This window comes from Fundulus heteroclitus, unplaced genomic scaffold, assembly GCF_011125445.2.
Source record: "Fundulus heteroclitus isolate FHET01 unplaced genomic scaffold, MU-UCD_Fhet_4.1 scaffold_38, whole genome shotgun sequence".
NCBI lineage: Eukaryota > Metazoa > Chordata > Actinopteri > Cyprinodontiformes > Fundulidae > Fundulus > Fundulus heteroclitus.
Genome location: NW_023396792.1, coordinates 757536 through 783920, shown reverse-complemented (window position 1 = coordinate 783920; position 26385 = coordinate 757536). Strand labels below are relative to the sequence as shown.

The window sequence follows — 26385 nt, the reverse complement described above, 5'->3', positions numbered from 1 at the left end:
GGAGAGGCTTAGGGTAACACTGGAGGAGCTGCAGAGATCCACAGCTCGGATGGGAGAACCCTTTAAAGGGACAACCAGAGCTTCAGAGATTGTTTTTAAATCAAAGCACGTGTGATAGTTCAAAAGGTTTGCATACTCACTGCAAAAACCATGTCCCATCACTTTCCCTGACAATAACCATCCTCCCTGTCTAAGCGGCAGCCTGTAGATTAGGAGTTACAGGCCGCTGATCAAAGTATTGGCAGCAGCTGTCAGATAACTCCTCCAGCAGTCAGTCTGGTGTCTTCTTACTCCTCTGGTAGGAGTCGACTTTCAGCCGGAGGACCTAATCAACACAGTCTGTTAATAATGTAACGTCGATTGATGTGCTTGTTGTTAAAATCCCTCTTGCGTTTCACAGCCCTCATTTCGCACCTCCTTTTCCCCGTTACAGGTCTCCTCAATTACGCCCCGGCCTGATCGAGGTGCAGAGTTGCAGGTGGAGCTGGAGGTGAGGAGTGTCCTGCTTCTCAGAGCACAGAGCCACGTAATAGGATCATCTGATAGATGGGCATCATACGCCGAGGAGTGCTCAACGCATGTTTCTGTAAAGACTAAATTTACAGCCTCGTCCAACATGAAACTTCCCCTCGGTCTAGTTTTGCCTCAGCTGAATGTTTTCTCTGTAGTAACAGGATAACGAGTTGTTGTTTTATTCTTAGTTTGTTTTTGACTGGAGTGATTGGCTGCTTTAATCTGAGAACAACAGAAATGTGGTCTTCACCAGCCGTTCGTTTGGTTTGCATCATATTTGGTAAGTTAAAGAATAATGCTGCTGTGAACTGGTGACAACGTTTTGTTAAGAAACAATATATATATTTCTTGAGAATAAAGCCCCAGATTATAGATTGCATGAAAACAAAGTATTTCCTTACACCATGCTGAGCAAAAGTCTTCATTCCTGCCTATTTATTTAAATATTTTACTTTAAAACATCTGGCTCAATTCTAGTAATATTAGGGTTAGCACAGAGCGGGCATGGTAGGGAAAGGGGATAGCAAATGTGAATAGGTTGTACAACTAAATACTTCAGTTTTCATTTTAAGTAGAAAACAAAATTTGACAGTCCATATAGTCTTTTCTTGAGTTTTTATCTGTTTGTCACTTTGAATGACTTTCGGATGATGAAGATAGTTTTAGAAACAGTATGGTGAAGAGTCTCAAAGGAAAAAAACTGCAACAGTTTGGAGATTTTCATTGAAATATAAATGTTTTTAGTGGATGACCGTTGAAGTATTCAGATACAAATTCTGATTATACTCAGAAATAAAAGCCAAGATGAGCCCTTTTTTATTCAGTGTGTCCTCAAACTGTAACAACTAATTTGTACAAGAACATGTTTTGGCAGTAGGAAAAATGATTATGTTTCAAACATTTACCCAGATAACAAAAACACTTTCAGACTCGGTAAGTCATTACAATAATCATCCAAAATATTAGTCTCTCAGATGATTTACATGTAAACTGACACACTTAAATGAGCTAATTAACACAGACGTTTGAGGAGCAGAGGGATGATAATCAACAGGACAGCATCCTGTACTGAAATGTTGCTCCAGTAAAGGCTTAACCGGATTAAAACTAGTAATTTGAAGCCAGCGGTGTGTGTATGTTTGAGCTAAGCTGTGATTGGCTCTGATTTCAGACTTTGTTGTGGAATGAGTTTTCTGTTGAACTGTTTTGTCCTTGAAGCAGGTCTTTTTTTTTTAGCAGGATTTTACATTTATTCCTGTGTACTTGGTGAAAAGGGGGCGTTCATCCGTTGGTGAATGCACCCATTCAATTCCAGATGCAATTACATTGAAAATGTGTTACTGCAAGTACATTTGGCAGCATTGTTTTAGTTTTGATTCAACTCAGTTCATTTACATAGCGCCAGTTCAAAACACACGTCGTCTCAAGTTGCTTTTACAACAAAATTCAATTCATTCAAATCGTACAGATTCCAAGTCAAGTACATACATTGCAATTGATCCTAGTTATTAACCAATGCTGTTAAGTTCAGTTTATTATCTTAAATGGTTAAAAAGTTTCCTATGTAAGAAAACTAGCAGATTACATCAAATTATTAACTTGCAGCATTCACTCCTCCTGGAATTGGCATGTAGTGACAGTGGACAGGAGTACTTTCAATGTGTAAGAAACATAAAAGGTAACGGCAGCAGTCACTCATTTAGTGGCTTCATCTAGAGAAACACAGCTAAGAAGACACATTCTGAGCCAGTTTTGAAGTCCAGAGGATGAAAAAGAATACAGAGTTATTTATAGTAAAAGCTCAGTCAGCAGCTATCTTTAGGGGAAATGAAGGGTTAACCACTGAAAGACAGCCAAATGTATCATCTATAGAAGGAGAACATGAAGTTACAGCTCAGCTGATGCCCTCTCAAGCACGGCTAGGTGTATCTATTCTGAAGAGAAAAAAACAGAACATATAGTTAAAAGTTGAAATAACAGCAAATAAAGCAAAACTGGAGAGCAGTAGGAGAATTTAGCCCAGTGAGGGAAAGTGGTAAATATGTCCTCCAGTAGCCTAAGCCTATAGCAACAAAAATAGAGAGATAGCTCAGGGTAACCTAAGCCACTCTAACCATAGGTTTTTATCAAAAAGGACATTTTTAGGCCTAGTCTTAAAGCAAACAGGGTGTCTGCCTTATTTTATGTAATATTATTTAAAGATATGACAAAAATAGCTTATGTAAAATGTTGGATAAAAGTCATTCAACTTTTAACAGGCACAACAGTTATAGCATTTTATTCTTAGTGTGACTTGATATCCTATTCCCATCATGTATTTTTCTTAATATGCATCACCACTCAGTTTATGCACCTCGTTGTTAAAGTTATGTACTTTAACAGCAAGGCTTATATTAAGTCTAGATCCTTTCAGGCAAAATATAAAGAAACATCAACAATATTGCAGTTTGATCTTTATCTTTACACCATTTTTAGTTCGAATACACCTTAAAGTGGTTTTCTGCCTTCTTGTCTGCTGCTTCTGAGGAATTCCTTCATTTACTTATTTATCTGAACAGGGATCATTAGTGATGCCTCTCCGGTGTGTTCACAACCCCAATTAGTCGCAAGGCAAAGCAACGAGATGCCTGCTGAGGACAGCAAGTTAAAGGAGGACATCCGAAAAGTTATTGATGAAATCCACTCCCTCTCTGCCGGAAACACGCGCAAATTAGCTGTCCCTTTCCCCGAGGAGCCCCTCAACCTGAACATGTATATCAGCATCCTGAGTAACCTCAACAGCCTTTTTCAACCACTGATGAGAGAGGGATTCTTTGACAACCTGCCCAAAATACTGGTTTGCCTTCTGTCAGAGAGGCAGGACTGTGGACTAGAGGCAGAGCTAACGAAGGCAGTGTCTCTGGAGATGGGCCGTCCGCTGCTCGTGTTTTTCTCCTCGCTCAAATCTCAGACATGCACTCCGCTGGCCACCGACGGAGAGACGGGCAGCTTCTTTGGGTCCTACCTGAGGATGGGGAACATAGTGATGGCAGCTTTTTACGGTTTTCAGGAGATGCTCATCAACACGCTGTCAAACCTTACTCTGTCTGAGGACTTGACGAATGTTCTGCGCAGTCTTCTGGATTCAGTTTCAGTAAATCTGTTGGATTTCATTGCCATGTTGCTCAAAACACCAATGGACTACGTCAGAATTGCCTTAGAGTTTGGAATTCAGATCCCATCCCTGGTTGAACAAGAGTCCTGCCAACAAGGTAAAACAAAATCTGACTTTGTATCATCAAAAGACGGAGGCCTTCTTGTGTCTGCACTAATTACTGTTCTTTTATTCTGCAGGAGATCTCAAGCAGCTAATTATGTGGTGAGTCTGTACCTTTTCACCACCTCTGCTAACAAATCATTACCAGAAAAAAGGATTTAGAATTTAGGTCCTGTGATTGAAAAATCAATCTGCATGTAGCCTATTTAGTAATCTGATGAGCAGTTCGTCCAAACTTTAGGTTGAACATAGATTTATTTCAATAGGATTCCCAGTATTTTTGCAGTCACCGTGTCTAGAAAAAGAAATAGCAGTGATGACAAACTTTATTATGGTACTACGTTTTTTTTCGTAGAAAGGGTGTTTAAAGACTATAAGACTAAGAATGAGCACATTACTCCTAGGAAAGTTGAACTTTGCAACAACAGCTGCAACAAAGCTTGTGTCAACCCTTAATTTCATGATTTGTCGTGCCTCTCATTAAAACGTGGCATCTTCAGGTGATTTTTGGACAGCATCTTACCTGCGTTCTTCCAGTTTCTTTGGGTAAGATGTAGCAACGTATTATGTTTCAGGATGACCACAAGGCGGCCTAAAAGGTTGAACAGAAATTTTTTGTTCATGCGGGACCAGATATTTTTCCCTAAATGTGTTCAAAGTGGTCGAGCACGTAAATATATATAAAAAAAAAACAAAAAAACAATATTGAGTTTTATTCTTACCAGAACCATAGAATATAGAATCAACAGACAACTATATACTGTAAATTTATTTATGTGCTTTACTGAGTCGTATTTTCAATGTGTGCTTACTGACCAAAAAAGGACCAACACAAGGCGAGCCATCTAACAGGCAGTTGCTGTAGCACCTGACTTTCAAACAGCTGCTGAGAAGACTGAGTTTGTCACACATCACAGTATCACTACTGTGAATGCAGATTTTTGCACACTCTTAACTTGGTTCACTGCACTATTCTTTGTATGAATGTTGAAAAATATTGCACAAAATTTACTACAGGCGTGAATGCATCATCAAAGAAGCTTTGACTGACTAATTCATGCAACACAGTAAATCAAATAATTAAAAAAAACGCTTTATATGACAAAAACTCTTTAGTTGAATGGTATTTTAAATCTGAATCTGCCAGGAACATGAATAAGTCTGGGCTCCCCTGTAAGTCTTAAATTTTAGAGTTCTTACATAAAAATAACAACGTTTTGTGTCCATTTTTATCAGCTTAGCCAAGCTTTAAGCGGTACAACACCACAGTTGGTCCAACTCTGGTTAAATCTGAACTTTCAAGTAGCTTTGTATTGTTTTGCAACAAACTTACTAATACCTGGGTGTTTTTTTCAGGGGACTAAAGCACAACGTGAGTTGGTCGCTGGGCGTCCCACTCGTTGACATCCTCCTGGAAACCTTCCTGCCACCAGACGAGTCCTTGTGCACTTATTCAGGCCCAGAGTGCCAGAGTCCTTCCAGCATCCTCTCACAGCGCAGTGCGTCGCAGCTAAACAGCCACCCCTATGTCAACTACAAGATCCCGTGTGATCATCGCAACCTGGCCGCTCTCAACGACACCCTGTGCGCTGACATCCTCGTGGGCTCAGGAGACGGATCTTCTACGTCTGTGTTAGCTTTTTGCCAGGCTCTGAGCTCCCTGAACAGCAGCCAGATGGAGCATGTGTGGAGAAACCTGTGTTACGTCTTCCAGCCGCTGACGTCCACGCTGGTCACCAAGTCGTCTGACTGTGTCGTTGGAGAGACCAAACCTTTCGATTCCCCCAGGTCTCTGAACGAGACTCAGCTGGTGTCTCCGCCCGCTCCGCGCCGAGTCGCCAGGGAGGCCTCGAGCCTCCGGCAGCTCGCCTGCGACTACAGCGGCTGGCTGAACAGCACCGCGGATGCTGCTCTTGTGTCTCTGTGCAGCGTTAACGAGCCGATGGGGTTCGTGAGGCAGGTCTGTAACAATGCCACCCTGATGAAGAAGCTGCTCACAGACCGGAGGAACGTCTGGCTGTATCCGTTCTGCGCCAACTCCACTGCAGACGCTGCGTACATGGCGAGTCAGTTCTGCGTGTACGAGCAGTGGCTCGACCGGCCCGCTCAGCAGGTGGACTCCGCCCTGCTGCAGTTCTGCTTCAGCCTCGATGCTCCGAGACTGACCGATCTCATCTGCCAGCACACTGGATTCTTGATGCTTCTGATATCCAGCCCTGACAACTGGCAGCTGATGCCCAACTGCTCAAACTCGCCGCCACCGTTCCCCGGGCCCGACGCGTTACAGCTGGAGTCCTGTCAGTACTCGGAATGGCACGACGTGATGCAGATCACCACGGACATTTTATCAAAGTGCATCGTCATTGATCAGAGCAGATTCACGAGTGAGGTCTGTGGGAACAAGACCTTTCTAAACAGCCTTCTGCAAAATAAGGACATTGCATGGCTGGATTCACACTGCAGTACCTCTCTGGTTGTTCTACCCGCCGAGCCAACGCAGAACTTTGACCTGGCAGCATGGTGCGACTACCAGACGTGGGGGGAGAGGCAGGTGGACCCCTCGGTGGTCGCCCTCTGCTGGCAGAACGATCAGGCCGCCTTTCAGGAGAACGTGTGCTGCCAGGCAGCCGTGTTTGAAAAGCTGCTGGAGAACCCCCAGAACATGTGGCTGACATCAGTCTGCACTGACATGGAGCAAATGACTGTGACACCGCAGGTGGGTATCTCATAAGGATGACACTGTTTATGTGGTTAGAAATGCAACTATTTCAATTTTATTTAACAGAAATTATGTGAACACAAAGACATTTTTGATAATTCTTGGTTAAATACAATAAAAGATTGCTGGTGTGCTTTATGTTAATCCATAAAAGTAAACAGACCAAACTAAAACAACATTTTTAGAGTGTTTTTTTTTTTTAATGTAACACGAAGGAGTGTTGTACTAAGACATAAAGACAATCAGCAAAGTAAAGAAAGTTTGTAGCTCTTGAGTTTTATGAAAGTTAAAACCCCAAGAATGTCATAATTTGAGAGTTCAATAGAGGAACCGCTTTCCTTCCTTTTGCACTTTAGTCTATCATGTAGGTTAATACTACAGTCATTACATCTTCCCAACCAATCACAAACGTAGACCTAGGAACGCTTTGTCACCAAGCCCTGCCCAATTCTAACAGTTCAGAGAGAACGTGTTTTTTTTTCTTTCTTTTTTAAAACTTGCAATTTTGGTCGAATAAAGGGTTGAGTTTGAATTCAGGGTTTGAGTTCAAACCAAAAATAGGTCATCAAGCAATAGCAAAATATGGCCAGAGCTGCATTTTTATTTTATTTTTTAATTATCGATATCTATTAATATGATTTCTATTTTATCTATATGCTTTTATACTATATCATCCAGCCCTGATCTAGATATATTTCCCGGTCCTGCTGACATTAGTGAAGCTCTTATTACTTCACTGTTGTCTGTGGGACAATAGTGAAGCAAAACGAAAGGTGAGATGCTTATTTGTAATGCCTTACCAACTTTGTCATATGATGTTTAGCTGTGCAGATACTCTGACTGGACCCAACCGATCATCGTGGACATGACCGAGCTTGCTCTGTGTGCCGAGATTGACCCGCAGAACTTCACCACCAAAGTGTGCGCTAACAAGACGGTCCTCAACAACCTGATGGCCAACCAGGACAACGCCTGGCTGACACAGCACTGCGCCAACCATACGAGCCCAGTGAGCCCTCCTGTTGGCGGTGGAGGACAGACTGAATTCAAAGTCGCTGAGCGGTGCCTGTACTCCAGCTGGATCTCAGCTGTTCCAAATGCAACGCTCCTTGCTCAGTGCTGGGAGAATGACCAGGCCAATTTTGTCTCATCTATCTGCCCTAACGCTGGCCTCCTATTTTTGCTGTCCCGGAAGTCATCTACAGCCTGGGTGAGCAGCATGTGTACAGCCTACGCGAACTACACCAGCAGCAACAACAACAACAGCAGCACTACTACTACTGCAAAACCCAGCGTTTGTGCATCACAAACTCTACTGAAGCAGTTCGGCCTGATGTGCCCACACTACTGCGTCCCAGACTGTCAGCCTTGTCCCAGTCAGAACATGGTTCTGCAGATGATGGTGCGCTGCTGGGTGGAGAGCCTGAGCTCCAGGATGGAGGGTCTGCTGACTACACCTGTGACCGAAGGGCTGAATCGGGCGGTCGCTACTACGGTGGTGATCCTGCTGCTCGTGGAGGACTCAATGGGTCCCATTTGGCAGGTCAACAACACCATAAGGCAAAGTGTCCTCATGTCTGTAGTTGACTATTTAAAGAGAGAAGTCAACCAAGACAACAAGAGGGTGTTGTTACAGTGCTTTGGGGTAGGTGCTAGAGTTTGGTTGAGAGTGAAGTGCTTTCTTGTTTTTTTTAGATCAATTAGCCATAGTAACGATTGGAAGTGAAGAACTTCTTCTTTCCTCTATAGAAGGCGATGGTCTGATTTTCTGTGTAGCTCTTCTTTTAGTTTATTATTGATGTAAACATGCATCAAAGCAGTTTTCATTACTGCATAATCGCAACGTTTGACCTCCAGCTTGTTGCTGGTGTCTGATTACATTACCGTCATTGACACTGATGTGATAAGTCTTTGCAGCTCCGTGTAATCTCCACAAGGTTGCACCTAATTTAACAATGGCTGGCAGTATCAGCAAACATCCAGGGTCAGCGCCTCATCTCTTCATACTTTGTTGCTCAGGAGGCGATCTTTCTTTGAACAATGTAAAGTCATTTTGAGAAACAGTTTTAGTTTTTTACTTGAATCTTTTTTTAGTCTTTTCACAATCCTTTTATGATGCTTTGCAAAAGTAAACAGAACCCTTTGAACTTTTTAAAAAAAAAAATTAAATTATAGCTAACTTGAAATCATTTGGATCTACACAAAAGTGTTTTCTTTTTTGATAGGAATAGTCAGGGCTTGTCTTGACCAGCTTTACACTAAAATCTATGCCAGTTCCTCTTCACACAATAACTCAAGATAAGTCAGATTGGATGGAATCTGTTAACATCCATCCATCCACCCACCCACCCATCCATCCATCCATCCATCCATCCATCCATCCATCCATCCATCCATTGTCTTCCGACCTTGGACCTTATCCACAGGGGCTACAGCTCCAGGAGAGAAACCCAGACATTCTCTCCCCAGCGACGCTGTCCAGCTTATTCTGCAGGATCCCAAGGCGTTCCTTGACCTAACGGGATAGTTAGTCCCTCCAGAGAGCTCTGGATCTCCCGGGGGTCTCCTCCCAGTGGAACATGCCTGGAAACCATTCAAAGGGAAGCACACATGGGGGGCATCCTGATCAGATGCCGGTACCACCTCAAATGACTCTTATGGATGGGGAGAAGCTGCAGCTCGACTTTGAGCTCCACCCCAGATGAAGGAGCTCTTCACCATATCTCTAAGGCTGAGTCCAAAGACTCTAACTCAATTAAGGTCTAGACTTTGACTGGGCCATTCTAATTATTGAATCTGATTTGATCCGCACTATTCCAGTGCAGTTGTGGCATTATGTTTAGGATGGTTGTCCTGTAGACAGACAACATTTTTAATGCTCGACCCTTTTGCAGACTCTAACAGGTTTTCTTTGAAGTTTGCTCTGTATTTAGCGCCATCCTTCTTCCTATCAACCCTTACCAGCTGAAGAAAAGCATTCCAGCAGCAGGATGTTACCACCAAGAAAGCTTTGAATTTTTTTATTATTAAATTAAGAATGGAAGATTCTATTGAGGTCCCTCAAGTTCACAATAAATGTGAAAGTTTGGTTCTCTGGGATTCAAGCTATTATTACAGAGATATGGTAACAGCTAAACGGTTATAAGTGCTATAAAACCTGTGTTGTTGTTGTTATTTTTTTTCAATTCTTGCTGCAGACAGTACTCAGCAGACTGCTGCAGGCAACAAGAGACGTGACCGGCAATGAACTGCTTTTCATCAAGGTTGGACCCATCCTCAGTCTCAGTGCTACTGTAGGGTTCAGTGTTCCTTTGCTATCTGCTTTTGACCTCTCTCTCTGTGTACTTTCTCCTCCTGGAGTTTAGGAGTACTTCCAATTGCCTTTGAGCAGCCTGAGTCCAGTTCTGGCAGCTACACATATCAGCACCATCAGACTGATCCTCCAGTACTACAATCGATTCAAGAACAGCCTGCAGGTGGTTGAACTTTAAACTAAGCAGTCACTGTTTATCCACAGCCTTCTTCATTAGTCCTCCACTTCTATTTGTCTGCTCAGTCCCACTAAATAAAAGGTAGACAATTGTTTTTTCACTAACAGTTTTTGCTCCTTTTTTTTTTTTTTACCAGTTATCTGAAGAGTACCAGTCCACCATGGTGTCAGTGCTACTAAAGACCCACCAGCCAATAGATGATAAACTTCTCCTAGAGCTGGGCTCTCTGCTGACTGCAGCCAGTCCTGCCGATATCCAGGCATTGCCCTCCATACAGATCAACGCCAACTTGTAAGTAATGACTTTAGCCATTATTGCTAATAAGTGCAATGCTCACACAATCCTTTTGATTCAGTAATGCAATGCTTTAATCCATCAAAAACAATACAGATGGAGCGTTTTCATAAAGATCAGTTTACTTTTTCCATGATCTTATTTTGTAGCGGTCTCAAAGACTGTATTTCTTGTTACTGCAACACAATGAAAGCATGAAATTACAGTACTTAATTATTCATTCATATTAAGAAATAAACTAGGTAAGTTCTTAGGGGTTTCTGATCTAAAGTAATTTTATCCAACTTTTCTAACGCTACAACTAGAATAACTCCTTTTGTTTCATTGTAATAAAAATAAACCAAGTAAATCATTAAAATTACAACTTAAGGTCTCTGACTTTTCTGACACTACAGCTAAAACAGAAAGCAGCAGAGTAAAGGAAAAGAGGGGAGAAACAGAGGTAAAAAGAAAACATGGCAGTCCTTAAAAACAGTGTTGGGCAAATTATCAGCTTTCAAAAGTTTCCTATTTAAGGAACAGAAAATAATTCTGCAAAAACCTGACCCACTGCTTTAGAAATGCATCCTCCTTGAGTCAATTGAATACATCTGCTTTACACCGTTTTCAGCTTATAGTGCTTTAAGAATCACCTTATATGGTGCAAAAAAAAAAACTTGTCAAGTTATTTTATTATTTTTATTTTAATATTTTCAAAGCAATAAATGAGAATAAAATGTTTTTTATGACAAGCTCTAAATGAAAAAACATCTAAAGGTTCAAATCCATTGATCATTTTCAGAGAGGTTGATAATGTGTAGACACAGCACTGCTTCATCCACTGAGATTAGAAATATTTTGTGTGTGAATTACACTGATTTGTCCAGTTATATTTAATCATGGAGTCTCCCTTACCCACATACATGCATCACACTTCTCCCTGAGCACATCTCCGGTGTCGGGCATCTGTGAAAACTCATGTGTCATTGTGCCACGGGGTGCCAGCCTCTTGTATTATGTATACAAAGTGAAGGAAGCTTGCCCACTGACTGGATTTCGATCTTTGGAAAGGCAGGGTTTCTTGTAGTCTTTCACTTAAAGGAATCTTTTCTTAGAGTTTTGGAAATAAGCCTTAATATAGGATAGTAAATCAGTAAATGTGACAAACAACAGTCAGGTCATCTTTTCAGAAAGAAGTATACTTGCCGCAAACACAGGCTATAACAGTCTGGTTTTGTGCAGACCATTAGGAGCAGCTAAGCGTTAAAACATTGCTCTTAATGTTTTATAGATAACACCTAACCCCGCACAACCTATTAACAGGAAAATAAATTCAACATTTTCTCTCAAACTTTCAAATTGTTCATCATAAGACCTTTTGTGCCTTGATTTGTAATGATCATCTCATAAGGGCCGCCCTGAGTATATTACAATTATTAACAGTATTTGTGATGCCTTTGTTTTCCTCCTAGGCGGGAGTTCATTAACAAAAACATGGAGCGAATGAGCCTGGCCCAGCGAGAGGCATTTGGCTTGTGGTACGGCAAATCTATGTCTCCCTCCAACATCACAGGAGGTCATCAATCCCTCATCAGAGACACAGGAAACCTGATTGCCTACTTGCCTTTCCACGGTTTCCAACACTTCTCAGCTGCTCAGGTAACTTCCCTTTGAGCTCTGACACCCAGCAGGGGAACCCGAGAACCCAGGACACGGTTCCATCGTGGCGGGGTGACAGAACCACTTCTCACCTGCTGCTCAAAAGAAAAGCACAGACTCTGCTTTTATCCTCCATCACTATTAGAAGTAATCCATTTATGGAAACCGATTAAAAAGTAAAAACCACACTGACCTACCCCCTCAGCCTAATAAGTTGTTGTGACATATTTGGTGGCAACGTTGCCATCGAGTGTTTGCAGTAGCTGATGGCGGATCTTTTACACCGCTGTGGAAGAATTTTGGCCCACTCCTCTTTTACGAATTGTTCTACTCAGCCATATTGAAGGGTTTCCAGGCGTCAGAATCCTGTTTAAGGTCATGCCATATCCCGTCAACTGGGTTTATGACTGACTAGAGAACTCCAAAACCTTCATTTTGTTTTCTTTTAGTGATTTAGGGGACTTGCTGATGTGCTTCAGATCTCCGTCTTGCTTTGTAACCAGCGTGGGCTTAAGCTAAAGGTCAAGAACCGGTGGCCTGACATTCTCCTTCAAGGTTTTCTGATAGAGAGAAGCATTCATGGTTCCAGTAATGGCAAATCCTTCAGCTCCTGAAGCAGCAAAGTTACACCACAACCACTGTCAGTATGTTAGTTTTACACCAGATGTAACAAGACAAACACCTTCCGGAAAGTTCCCCTTTGTTTCGTTAGACCTCTGGTTATTTTCTATATGGTTTTGGGAATCATCATGCTGTTTTTTTTGCAAAATGTGAACTGAGCCTTTGTGGTAATTTTGATTGGTGGTATTTTCCCCTCAGAACTCCCTCGTGGATGCCATTATTGTCCAGTCTCTTTCTTATTGGTGAATCATGAATGGGCCTCTGTGTCACATCCTATTTAAACCCCATTATAACATTAAGAGACACGTCAATAGATCAAGCAATTAAAAGTTATATTTCCCAACCTTTTTCCTTAGCAATACATTTTTAAATACTTTTTACAGCAGGAGTATTGCTGAATGAGGGTGGAGCTGTATATCCGTTTGTAATAACTGCAATATTTCTCTTCTTTATATTTACCTGGAGCTGTTGGATGGGCTGGATGTGTTGCAGAGAAACATCCTTTCTTCTCAAAAGCAGGAATTCATTGCCAACAAACTTATTGGGACCTACAGGAATCTGACAGCTCAGGACTTCATCAGGTCAGAAAAACATGTTTGATGTTTTGCAGTATTATCTCATCCAGAACTATCATCAACTTAACAGCGGATTTCAATATTTTTGTAGAATTATTTTTCATAGACCATAAAACCTGGTTAGGATGTGTGGTTGGAAAATGTAAAAGTAACTTCTTTGTTTGATGTTTTGTATAAACTTAAAATAGTGCTCACTCTTCCTCTGTTTGCTCGTTTTTGTTTACCTCGTTAGAAGCCTGGGAGGTTGTTCTGTATAGATCATAGTTGTAGATAGGGATCAAGTTCTCCCTAAAGTTCATAAATTCATACATCCAAGGGTTAATCATTAGTGTAGACCTGGTGAAGTTTCCAAAACCCTATTCATTAGAACTAAACTGAAGATTTCCAGGTTTCTTGCTTTCATTGTTTTATTGTTTTATTGCTGCTGTGTGACTTCCCACCTGAAGAACACCAATATGAGCAAGAGGCTTTCTGTCTACTCATCAGAGTAGAGGCCGTTTAACACTGTTTTCTTCTGTTCTCATTCTTGCAAGCATGAATAAACCGCTGGTGGAGCAAAAATCAGCAATCTCCCCTTTTTAATTGAGAGCTGAGTTATTTTCATTCAGTTATCTCTTGCTAGTGATTATTATTGTTTCCTTATATAAAACAGAGTATTAATAAAAATTATATACAGATTTTTACGGTTAATTATAACAATAATTTCTAATCTATCTTTTAGAAGTAATGATGTGTATAAGGAAATAAGCATTGCTGTAATTGTTCAGCTCATAATAATATGCACTCTCACTGAATGTATTCATCGCTAATACTATGTTTTTTTTTTCCTTTTTGAAAGGCATTTTCCAGGTGTGTTAAAGCAATGTTTGTAATTTCAGACTGGGAAATCTCTTATGCCTCGCAGATCCAGCAGACCTCCTTGTTTACAGAAACACTGAGGCCTTTCGGGTCATTGTGGACAACGTTATGAACTGCACACTCAAGGGACTCAGTATGCCCAGTCAGCTGGTAGGAGCGGATCATTCTGGGGTTTCCTTATTGTTTTTTTTTTTAACATGCACGCTTAGTGCTGTATCTGATGATGTACGTTGAGCTAAAAAGCCATATTCACTTTCCAGATTTCAGAAATATTACTGAACAACACAGAGTTTGCAATCCCGTCCTCCCTCAGTGCCGAACGACTGGCAGAGCTGGCTCCACTCTTGCCCTTGCTAGGCGTGACTTTCATCAAAGGACTGACGACCTCCCAGCTGCTCTCCGCTCTTCCTGCCCTCAGCTCTGTACCATTTACGCCAATACAGGTAGTGCTAAACTGGACCGTTTTGTGTTGATTCATGGAACCTTTAAGAAAATTGGCTCCTCCTTAATATTTTGTAAAGTCATAAAAACTGAGCTGAGAAGTGATGCATTCCTTTAAACTGTAAATTGAATTATTACAAGTTGAAGCAAATGGCTGCTCAACCCCAGGCCGCTTCTGCTGGAGGTTTCTTCCTGTTAAAAGAAGGTTGTTTCTTTCCTCTGTAACCCAGAGCTTGTTCAGAATAAGAAACTACTGTGACAATTTCATGTAACCTGCTGCTTTCTTTAGGCTTAGACAGACCACCTCTTACTGAGCGGCGTGAGTCTGTAAGAAATATATTTAAACTGAGTTTAACTTGACCGAACGTGAATATGATTGTTATGATCGAAGGTATTTGGATTTGAACGACATCTGTTGGGTTGTTATTCAAACATTTCTGAGATTTCGTTTTGTTGTGATTTGATGCCACTCTGTTGCACTTCAAATTATTCAAACTCCACTGCAAATCAGGTTTACTGGCCAAAGGTTTAACACAACTAGTATTTAAAGGGGTGTCTAGAAATTTGACAAAATGCTTTACTTTTAGTGGTTACTGTTTTCTCATAATTATTCAACCCATTCCTAACGAGCATCAGTTGAACATCTTTTTGCTATTATGATCTGCTACAGGCTCCAGCATAGAGCAGTGTTCCTGATAAATCATAGCAGGTGCAAAAGCAATGATAGTTCTTATGATAGCGTGTTGAAACCATTTTTTTCTAGAAGATTTTTAAATAAAAAAAGTTCCACCACGGATTTTCAAGTCAGGCGATATGAAAAATCTTTTATCTCCCAGAGCTTCCTCTGAAACCAAGCCTTGGTGAACTTTAAGATTTGTTTGGGACCATTTTCCTGTTTTAGGATTCAATGATGCCCAAGCTTCAGCTTCCTCACAGACAGTGGGACATTTTCTCCCAGGATTGCTGGATATTTCAATAAAGCCATCTTTCACTTCACCTGCTGCAGACTTACAGTGCCAGAGGAAGCAAAACAACCCCAGAGCATCATTGAGCCATGGCCATGCTTAACTGTACGCATGGTGTTGCTTCATCCTTTCAAACTCTAGGGTCACTTGTGGAGTACCACAGGGTTCAGTCCTTGGGCCAACTCTCTTTACTATATACATGCTTCCTATTGGTAAAATTATCAGACAGCATGGGATTAATTTCCACTGTTATGCTGATGACACTCAGCTATATTTATTCATAAATCCTGATGAATCCAATCAATTAATTTGACTGCAGGTATGTATTGATGACATCAAAATCTGGATGACTTTACATTTCCTTCTTTTAAATTCTGACAAGACAGAAGTTGTAATCCTTTGACCAGAGTCCTCAAAAAATAAACATCTTAGTCAATCACTTAATCTGGATGGCATCAAATTGGCCTCTGGTAGTATAGTACAAAACCTTTGTGTTATTATTGACCAAGACATGTCATTTAAACCCCATATTGAAACAGGTTTCCAGAGTTTCCTTTTTTAAGGTCTGGAATATTAGAAATTAGAAATATTCTGTCCAGGATTGACGCTGAAAAACTAGTCCATGCATATATTTTGTTACTTCAAGGCTGGACTATTGTAATTCTTTACTATCAGGAAGTCCACAAAATGCCGTTCAAAGTCTTCAGCTGATCCAAAATGCTGCAGCAAGAGTTCTGATGAAAATTAACAAGTGGGATCATATTTCTCCTATTTTAGCTTCCCTTCATTGGCTTCCTCTTATATCAAGAATATAATCTAAAATTCTCTTTCTCGCGTATAAAGCCCTTAATAATCAAGCTCCATCATATATCAGAGCTCTGATTACCCCGTATGTTCCTAACAGAGCACTTCGCTCTCAGACTGCAGGTCTGCTGGTGGTTCCTAGAGTCTCTAAAAGTAGAATGGGAGACAGATCCTTCAGCTATCAGGCTCCGTCTCCTGTGGAACCAACTTCCAGATTTTGGTCCATGAGGCAGACACCCTGTCTACTTTTGAGACTAATCTTAAAACTTTCCTTTTTGACAAAGCTTATAGTTAGTGTGGCCCATGTTACCCTGAGTTATCTCTATAGTTATGTAGCTATAGACTTAGGCTGCTGGAGGACATCAGTTGAGGCAGATGGTTGTTTACACTGAACCTCGTTCTGCTGGAGGTTTTTCCTTCCTGTTAAAGGGAAGTTTTCCTCTCTACTGTTGCTTCATGCATGCTGAGTATGAGGGATTGCTGCAAAGCCAATGCAGATGACTGTCCACTGTGGCTCTACTCTCTTTCATGAAGAGTGAATGCTGCTTATCAAGACTTGATGCAATTTACTTGTTCTCGTCAGATAGGTAACTTTTTCACCAATCTGTGTGTATGATTTGATTGAATTTGACTTTGTAAAGCGCCTTGAGATGACTTGTATAACATGTAATACTGAATTGAACTGAATTGAATAATTGTGACCCTACAGCAGTCACTCAAAGTAGGATTTAGTGTTGATTTTCTGAATAAATTGTTATAATGTCAGTTTTATCTAACTGTTTAAGCTGTTCTTGTGTGATTTGTTTAATTGCAAATGTTTGAATTTTACATCAGGCTCAATTGCAGTGATTCAGTAATTTTACGTGCAGCTAAATGGACTGTGATGAACTAAATTGAGTTTAACAGGGTCATTCTCTGTGTTTTAAAGGCCTCTATTATTGTGGACAAGCTGAACTTAACTAACAAGGTGAGTTCCTTTAAAACTTGGGCCCCTCATCCACTGAATGCTGTGAAGCTATACTCCCTTTGCTCTGTGGTTCAGCCCTCACACCTTCCTTTGCTCTCACCAGCTGAACCCAGGCCAGCTGCAGGAGCTCGGCACCCTCATTGTTGGTGTGAAGACGGAGACCCTCCTGACCCTCACCTCGGACAAGCTGCTGTCTGTCCTGAAGGCCCTCACCCAACAGACCCTCACCCGCACCCCGTCACACAAACATATCCTCTGTGCGGCAGAAGCAACCGCCATTGCCACCAAACTCTGGGTACTCAAGGAGCGACGCTTATTCATACTGATGGACATTACATACAAAAATGTTCCGTTTTAAATATGTATAAAATATGCTAAAAGAACATTTAAAATCTGAAATTGTAAAACTAACACTTTTTAGTTCTTAATTTGTAGAAGTGATTTGCAACCTGATTTTTCAGGGCTTCCCGGAAGTTGTCAGCTGGTTGGACGACGTGGAGCCTTTGCTCAGATGCACGCCGCTGCTAAGTATCCTTCCCAGAACTGGGCTTCTTGTTGACCAACTCTCTAACACGTTTATTAAACCCTGGAACACGCAGCAGGTACTGCAGAGTTGCAGCTGAATCTGAATTGCTTTAAACCTTAAATCTAAATTTGCCCTTCAAGCTTATTTAATGTCCAACAAACTCTCGCCCGCTGCTTACCACAAACATATGGCCTCTTTGCAGATGCAAGAGATGTTTTCATTCTCATAGCGTTGGCAGCTCTGAGAAACGTTTCAGATTACTTTGTGATTCCTGTTTGTTCGGCAGAATCAGGATCCACTTCAAATTGTTGAGCAGGAAACGAAAAGACTTCATCCTCTTTGACTTGTAAAATGATGCAAACTGTGTGCATCTTGATGACACATCATCCTTGTTAAAATTAACAGAAAAGATGATGTTTCCATTTTTATTCCCCAGGCTCAAGCAATTGTCAAAGAGCTGATCAATACTAACCCAAATCTAATCAAGAAAGATTTTCTGTAAGTATATTTTTTATTTCCGACAGGTGACATTTTTCTCAGCTTTCTTGTTAAGTTTATGTAAATCATAAAGAGTGGCAGAAATGTTTGCTGAAGCCTTGAACTCAGCTAAAACAGTTTTCAAGTACAACCTCCTGTGAGTTTAAAAGAACAAGAACAAACCCACACTAACCCAACAGAGCTACTTTTATTTTTATCCAAACCTCTTACTGATTATATACCTAAAATGTCCAGTTCAAGTGATTTGGCTCCAGCTAACCTAAATGCCACATCTGTATTGTGTTTTGCGCCAGTAGGACCTAAACATGCACCAGGGTTAGCTGTAGCCTCATGGAGCGACTCTCCATTCTCTGTGCCTATTCAGGAGTCTGAAAACACTGGGTCAGGGTGTGAGCTGCAATGTCTTACGGGAACGTTTTCAGGCTAATAAGTCATCTTCTTCTGTGAGGAATATCTTGGTCTTCCTCAGGCAACAGCCTGGTGATCTTCACACCTCACTGGTAATTCAAAGAGTGCAACCAACTCATAATGTGTCGTTTTTTTTCCTATAACACATGTCTTATGTGTCTTGTTTTGTTCTGCTGAGCAGAAAAGGTGTGTGATCAAGGAGCTACAAAAGTTTGAGTTCTTCACTGACCTCCTTCAGGATCTTGGAGCTGAAATTGCTTTGTCCATACCGTGAGTTATAAAAGCAGGAAACTGGCCTCTAAGAATTCCTATATTTATATTTGTCAAACATCTTCCGTGAAATATGACTGCAAGAGCTTTGTGCTCTTATGGTGCTGGTTGCCTCAAAATGTAATAATCTGTAGCTGCATTTTGCTTTGTTTACTCTATAAAAGAATAAAGTGTGTCCTGATCTTTCACAGAGAACATGTATAAGACTGGGCCGGAAGATTTTCTGTACTTCTTACTTCTGAATACACACAATGTTTCATTTATTTACATCTTCATACTTTGTAACTAAAAACATTCTGTATGTTTTCATGTTGCTGCTTTCAGGATAAGCACCATTAGGTTGTTTCCTATAGAATCGATGGACACCCTGAGGAAAATGATCGTTGACAGTCCAAGACACTTTCTCATGTTATCCAGAAAAATGCAGGAGCTACTGGTGGACAAAATTATTCAGAAGATGGTATGTGGATTACCCCCCCCCCCAAAACAAAAACAAAAAAAAGTAAAAGTACAGAATTGGAGGGGTTAAAAAAAATACGTCAGTCACACACAGGATCATTCTTAACAATGTTTATGTGAAGTTCCATGTTGTAAAACTCCCTCCATTAAGGTTTCTGATGATATCTTTGTGGGCTCTCTATAGGACTCTTTCTCTATAGGACTGCTGGTTGGTTTTATCTAAACGAGCACAAGTGTGCAATTCTTTTTACTATGTCCTATTTGAAATGTTTTCAAATTTCAGAGAATTTTTCAGATCTATAACTAGCTGTATCCTAGTTATAGATCTGATAAATACCCTTTTGTGACCATGTGTTATTCATATGCAACAAATGAATTACAAATAACTTATTTAGTTTTGGGAACTTTAAGAAGAATTTCAATATCTAAAATCCAAGATTCAGTTGATCAAAACAAATTTTACCCCCAGATTAATTGAGAATACATAATAAATAACAAATACCTGCTTTCTTCTGTCAGGAGTTTACGTATTTTGCTTTGTTCATCCAGATGTTTTTGACTTTTGTCTGCAGGGCATGTACACTGGGTCCTTCACAGAAGAAGAGTTTCGTTTACTGGGCATTATGGCGCCTTTTGTGGTGGATGAAGTTTTCGTCCAGGTGGACCGCAGCTTCTTCATTCAAAACCTGGAGAGCCTCAAAGGGCTTTGCTACAGCACCAACAAGATGGAAATCGTGGCTCGTATCCTGCAAGAGCCTGCTGTTTTTGGGTAAAGTTATCTCAGAAAGGATTTAGTCCACAAGAAACAGAATTTTGTTAACCACAAACTTTGTAAGAAACTAGGTGGCATTGTACTTTCCACTGACTGACGTGGAGGAGTCTAAATCCCTCACATCACATTGCACTGACCATGGAAGCTTTATGGAGTCCATTTTATTTTTCAGCAATTGTAAATTGGCCACGGCCTGTAACTTCCTGGTCCACGCTTTGTTATTTCTTTTTGTCTTTCCTTTAAAGTCCTGCAAAACACAATCGGTTGCCTTGTTTATTGAACGGTGCTGTATAAATAAACTTACCTTACCTTGGATTGGTTGGTCGCCCTGCAATAATTTTAGTTTAGGCTAAAAACTCAAGCTTTCTGTAAGTTTTCCTTTGTGTACATTTAATTGTATATTTCTGAAAGCTGGAATGCAAGTTTTCCATTTTTTCCTGGGAGGAAAAAAAACAAATTTGCATATGATTGAAAAGTTCAAAGATGTGCCTTTAGAGTAAATGTCAGTCATGTCAAATTATGATTCACATACGAATAAGCTTTCAGGTAAACAAAAGGATTTCGGCATAGGATAGTAAACTGTTGGGATCATGAAGTGTTTTCACTTACAGACCGGTGGAGAACTGGAACCTGGCAACGCTAACTGTGGTGGGACGGTTTCTCTTCTTCCTGCCTCTCAAGAGCTTGCAAGAGATTTCACCTGTGAGTTTTCTGCCGTACCTTTACATTAAACTCTAATATCTCCTGGAAACAGACGGACAGGCTGCATCCGTGACACATTCTTTTCCCGTAACACACCCATTGTGAGCGTTTTTTTTGTGATTGGAACATGATCTCCGTGTATGTCAGGCATGCAAAGGCAGTAAATAAATCCTTCAGGTGTCAGGTCTACTGTGTGTCACTGGATCAGGTGGTAAAGTTCCTGTTTGCCCGTAAGCCGCCCCCACACATGTGTGTTTTTGTGTGATTTCCCACAGCTGCTGATGACGGTGGGGCGCATCGAGAAGCTGTTCATGAGCCAGCGTCAGTGGGAAGATGGGGACGTGGGGACCCTCTGCTCAGACATGAATGAGAGGATGGCACTTTTTGAAAAACAGCAGTTTGTTCTGCAGTTTTTCCTGGGGTTCCTCAAAATATATCCTTCGTCACGTGAGCAACACTTTAGTTCCTGAAATTCATTGAATTATTCCGGGGAATAATTCAATATAATATAATATAATATAATATATATATATAATTTGAAAAATTATTTCAAATTTTACAGTTACTGTTGATATAAAAAGTGTTAAAATGCCAGTTTTTTTTTGTGATGTAAAAACAACGGGACCATTTAAATTTAACAATTTAAAACTTTTTCCACCTTAATGCCTCTTATATCCTGTGCAGTGAAACTGCAAAACAAGCAAAGTCTGTTAGCGGAGAAATCAGATAGGTATAACAGTGTTGCACACTAACTTTGTCACAACACCGTTTGATGCAATGTTTGGTTTCCGTGTTTTTGAGTTTGCATCTGATGCAAATTATAGAGAGACTGAATGCTTCTTGCTCTTTTGCATCATTTAGCTAAAGCCATTTTTTGCAAACAGCTTTGCAAACAAAATCTTAGAACAGGGTCAATGAAAACATGAAAACTTCTAAATATCAGTCACTGATGGTGTCAGATGTCTGCTAGAAAGTTAAAGATGAGCAGAATTTATTTTTTAGCATTACAGTGTTAAACAACCTACTCTGGGTTAGAATAAGAGGGCTTTAGAATGGAGATATCCTCACAATCTGAAAGATTTTTATTTATTCATTAAATTAATTTTTACAAATAAGCGTGGGATGTGCAGTAATCCAATCAAGAATAAACGCCAAAAATAAATCAAAAGGTGTTTCAACAAAGTATTAGTTTAAAGGTCTGATCACTAATGCAAACCTTGTGTTACAGGTTTCTTAATTTTCTCACAAGTATTAATTTAAATTCCTGCTTATTCATTTAGATTAGAGAGGATATATTTCACACTAAAGGTGGAAAATTTGGGATTTCTGTCTAAACATAAATTTATTTCCACATCAAACAAACCTGGCATTGTAACAGAGTTGTGCAACACTTATAATTTCCATTGTATGTGGTATTTCGGTGATATCTGATATACTTATAAGGAGAACGTGAAAGCAAACATTTGTGGAAACAGTTGGGAAATTTAGTCAAGTCATTCAGCTTGTTGCCATGTAAAACAAACAACTTGGCTTTGCCAAAAAGTTTATTAAATCTACAGAATTAAAGCACAATAATAAACAATTGAATTGCCATGACGTGTTAAAGGAGTAACTTGTTGGGTTTTTTTTCTTGTTGAGTATTTATAAGGAAAGAGACACCAGCCTACTTAGGACCCTGAGCGTTGCACCTCCTCCTGATCACTCGTTTTTGTCTGCATTTTCTCTCAGGAGCTCCAATGGTTCCTTCCTGTGAGATTCTCCACAACACCGCCCCCTCTGCCTGGACATCCAGCAGCTTCACCAACATGCCTTCATCCGCCTTCTTCAACTGTCTGGAGCTGATGGGAAACGACCCCTTCCTTGCATCCTACCAGCGGGCCGAGATTCTCAAAACAGTCAAAAAGGTTGGACTCGGCTGGGACTTAGATCAATTCTTCGTAGGCGAGGTGGCACATAGCACTTGTCGGATTTTAACATTTGATGTCTTCCTCTGGGTCACCCTACTATGATGTTCACGTGTGAAGACATACGGCCCCGTCTCCTCCTTTTCCCAGTCTGTAATTGCTCAGCTGGGTGTAATAGCAACAGAGCTGTCTCCGGATGAGCTGGGTGCTCTTCGACTGTCAGAGCGAAGTAGTATTGGTTCTATGGGAGCCGTCGACACCTGGAACAACAGACAGGTAACCTATTATTACATTGTAATGTTCTACAAAATCCCATCTTTCTTCTTTTTGAATATTTTTTCTACAGAAATGAATTCAGAGGTAACAACCTTAGTGGAAGAAAACTTATCTTTTGAAAATATTCGTAGAGTATACAATATAAATGCTTTGTTCGCATGGGTATATTCTACATGGTGTTGCGTTGACCAGGATTAACCGAACATGATGTTCCGCTCATCGTTCCAGCTGGCAGCCCTGTTTACCACCGTGTTAAACTCCAACAAGCTGACCCCGAGTCAGCTCGACTCCAGCATGCTGGTGGCCCTGGGACACGTTGTGTGCGGAGCTCAAACCACAATGATCAAGACTTTCAACAATGTGGAGTTCAGGTGAGCTCAGTTACCACAGTGCAGGAGCTTCTTGGTTTCCCCCCCCCCCCAGCTCAGCCTGGCATTTTTATTCACTGTCTTCTTCTGTTGTGTCCCCCCCTGCTGGCTGCAGTAAGGCGGTTCTCTGGCTGGGGCAGCTCAGGCTGTCCTGTTCGGAGGAGCAGATGCTTGCTTTGGTTGAGCTGCTAACCCACCGTCTTGCTTTTGGACACATAAGTTCATGGGGCACGGATGTGTTTATTGAGATTGGAGTTCTGGCAGGTACTGGATCTTCGACTTCAGTGTACCACTTTGATGCCTTTAATCTTCTGATAACGCAAACCGATTTATTGTAGTTCATTTTATTAAAACAAATTAAATGAAATAAAAAAAAATTCTTGGGGCTCATTAAACAGATTAGAGTAAAACAATGATTAAAAATGTAAAAAAAAATTATATAAAAACACAAATTATATAAAGTACAAGAACAAAAGAAGTGCAGTTAAACAGTAGCTGCAGTTTAGTAATTTACAGCTGCCTTTTCAGCTTCCCTCACTATGCTCTGCAGGGCTAATAAACCAATGTCTCAATGTTAATTTTCAATTTTGCTAAACATTCATGCATATGCATCTAATATGTCTACCATTAATTCAAAAATTTAATATAAAACTGAATTTGTATTTGTTGCTTGACTTTAGTGTTCTTCTCTGAGAATCCAATTAAACTTTATCTATAAAGCACTTTAAAACGACCAGCACAGGACTAAAGTGCTTCTGAGTTATAATAATAATAATAATAATAATAATAATAATAATAATAATAATAATAATAATAATAATAATAATAATAATAATAATAATAATAATAATAATAATAATAATAATAATACAAAAATAATCATATTCAATAAAAAAAGAACAAAATAAAAACACAAAGACACACACTCCACACAAGTAATAGCCCCATATTAAAACAATATTTTTTAAAGAGCAGCATAAAATTATAAAAGTTACTAATATAAAAATGAGCTAAATCCAACATCTTGTAAGTCTGCTGCATTGTCTAAAAACTGTTTGCTGCAGCTGGTCTTCCTGACATGGCCATGTCAGCTCTGGTGAAGGAGCAAATCGAAGGAATCACGCCCTTGGCCATCTCCACTATACCACCGAAGAAGTTTGCTGTAAGTGTAACACGTTTCACATTAATCACAAGCTTCCATAGAGTGGATTTTGATATAAATCTTTTACTTTTGTCCTCTGCTGCCTCCCGCTCTGCTGTTTCCTTGTGTGTTTGATTGTTTCTTCAAGGTGGCTGTTCAGCCGAATCAGATCAGCATGTTCTCCTATGAGCAGGCTGTTGCAGTGACTCCGCAGCAGATCTCGGTTCTGTCAGATGTTCAGAGGAGAGCTCTAAACATAGTGCTGGGTTCCTCGGAGAACAGGGCAGTGGATATCAGAGGTACGGCTAAAAAAATCAAAGCCCATGAAACTGTAGTGGTGAGAGTAATCTGGTACCGATTCCATCGGAACATGTGTAATTCGCTTTTTTTTTAGCAGCAGAGACCCAGCTTTTTGTTGATGAAATACCTCAGCATGACATCCCATTTTGCATTGCTCGACATTTGTACTTGTTTCATTGTGCTCCTGTAGGAAGGTCACTGGGGCTGACACTGACCCACAGCCCTCAGTGCCTCATACTGGTACTGCTGATGCTGCTGACCGTCCTGTTCTGACCCGACGCATGAACCCACTCACCCTGCTGGATCAGAGGCTCAATCATATGACGAACAAAAACATATCTCATTTATCTGCGCTGCACCCTACTTATATGAAGCCTTAAACTCTGGACTTTAAAACATGAGAATTATTGAAATCAGAATCTGTTCTCAGCAGCAATCAGTTTGACATCCAAAGTACTGAATGTAGCAGCAAACCCTATAGTTTAACAAATATGTGCATATCTATGTTTATTTTTATAAAGAATCCTTGCTGTCTCAGTTTATTACTCACTATATGTCTATATATATATATATATATATATATATATATATATATATATATATATATATATATATATATATATATAAAAATATGTGTGTGTGTGTGTGTTCTAAGAGGGAGAGGATTTTGTTTGCAGTGGTGACCTGATTCAGTTATTGCAGTGTATTTTGTATTGTTGTGCACATTCATCAGTGGTATTATTAAAAACCGAATGTGTTAAACAAATTTGTCTTGGGCTATGTGTATTTTTTATTTATTATTTTATTTGTTACGTGATTTCACTCATTTTGGATCCCATTGCTATTTGACCACATTCTTAATGTTGTATATATATTATGCCATGGCTGATATTTACTCATTTATTCACATAATCCTCCAAACTATGTAATCAAATCTGCATTATGAACTCTAGTAATATCTTTTCATTGCTAGCTATACACGGTTCAGGTTGGAAGCCTGTTTACATTCATCATGTACAGCAATGCAATTTTGGGGATATATTTTTTGTCAATTCTGGTATTATTAGATATTTGAACCATTCTTTTTAAACTTTTTATGAAGATACACCATGCAACTTTTTATGCAACATTTATTTTAAACCAAGAACTGTGTACAAAAGATTAAACTCGGAGCATGTTTTCTCTGAACCACATAATCAGATATTATGTATACAAATCCCCAATTACACATACATTCAACTAAAACTTAATAAGTGATTCTAAAGGCAGAAAAAAATCTTTTAGCAGTTAACAGTTATTACTGTTAATAATTGACTGCTGCTGGTAGATTCACTTTGACAGAATAAAGCATTTCACTCAGTGGACTGACCAGCAAAGAGAACATTGGGAGAAATCAAAGAACTCAGCCAACGTCAAAAAAGGGGATTTGTTGATGTGCACTATTTCTGAAAGTGTTTTGAAGCCATGCATAACAATCCGTGGAATTCATGATTTTCATTTTATTGAGTGTAAGGTGTTATTATTCCTCTGTGTCACCCGTTTGCAAAGGACTGGAGGACGACACAGACAGTCAACGGATGAAAGGAAACTGGTGAGGATGTTCCTGGACAAACACAAGA

At 40.1% G+C, this 26385-nt stretch overlaps 1 protein-coding gene across 1 annotated transcript; it reads left to right on the top strand.

The window, feature by feature from the left end:
* Nucleotides 1–435: 435 nt before the first annotated feature.
* Nucleotides 436–25310, top strand: strc1 (stereocilin 1). The gene is made up of 29 exons (XM_021309564.2): nucleotides 436–793; nucleotides 3072–3764; nucleotides 3847–3871; nucleotides 5126–6485; nucleotides 7312–8133; nucleotides 9686–9751; nucleotides 9854–9964; nucleotides 10116–10270; nucleotides 11725–11911; nucleotides 12998–13113; nucleotides 13986–14115; nucleotides 14226–14408; nucleotides 17104–17142; nucleotides 17246–17437; nucleotides 17604–17744; nucleotides 18105–18166; nucleotides 18531–18666; nucleotides 18756–18844; nucleotides 19169–19304; nucleotides 19876–20072; nucleotides 20687–20777; nucleotides 21053–21224; nucleotides 22506–22681; nucleotides 22802–22957; nucleotides 23186–23328; nucleotides 23441–23589; nucleotides 24390–24487; nucleotides 24615–24765; nucleotides 24957–25310. Exons 1-29 carry the CDS (start codon nucleotides 751–753, stop codon nucleotides 25037–25039), a joined length of 6102 nt encoding a protein of 2033 aa, XP_021165239.2. The 5' UTR covers nucleotides 436–750; the 3' UTR covers nucleotides 25040–25310.
* Nucleotides 25311–26385: the final 1075 nt, after the last annotated feature.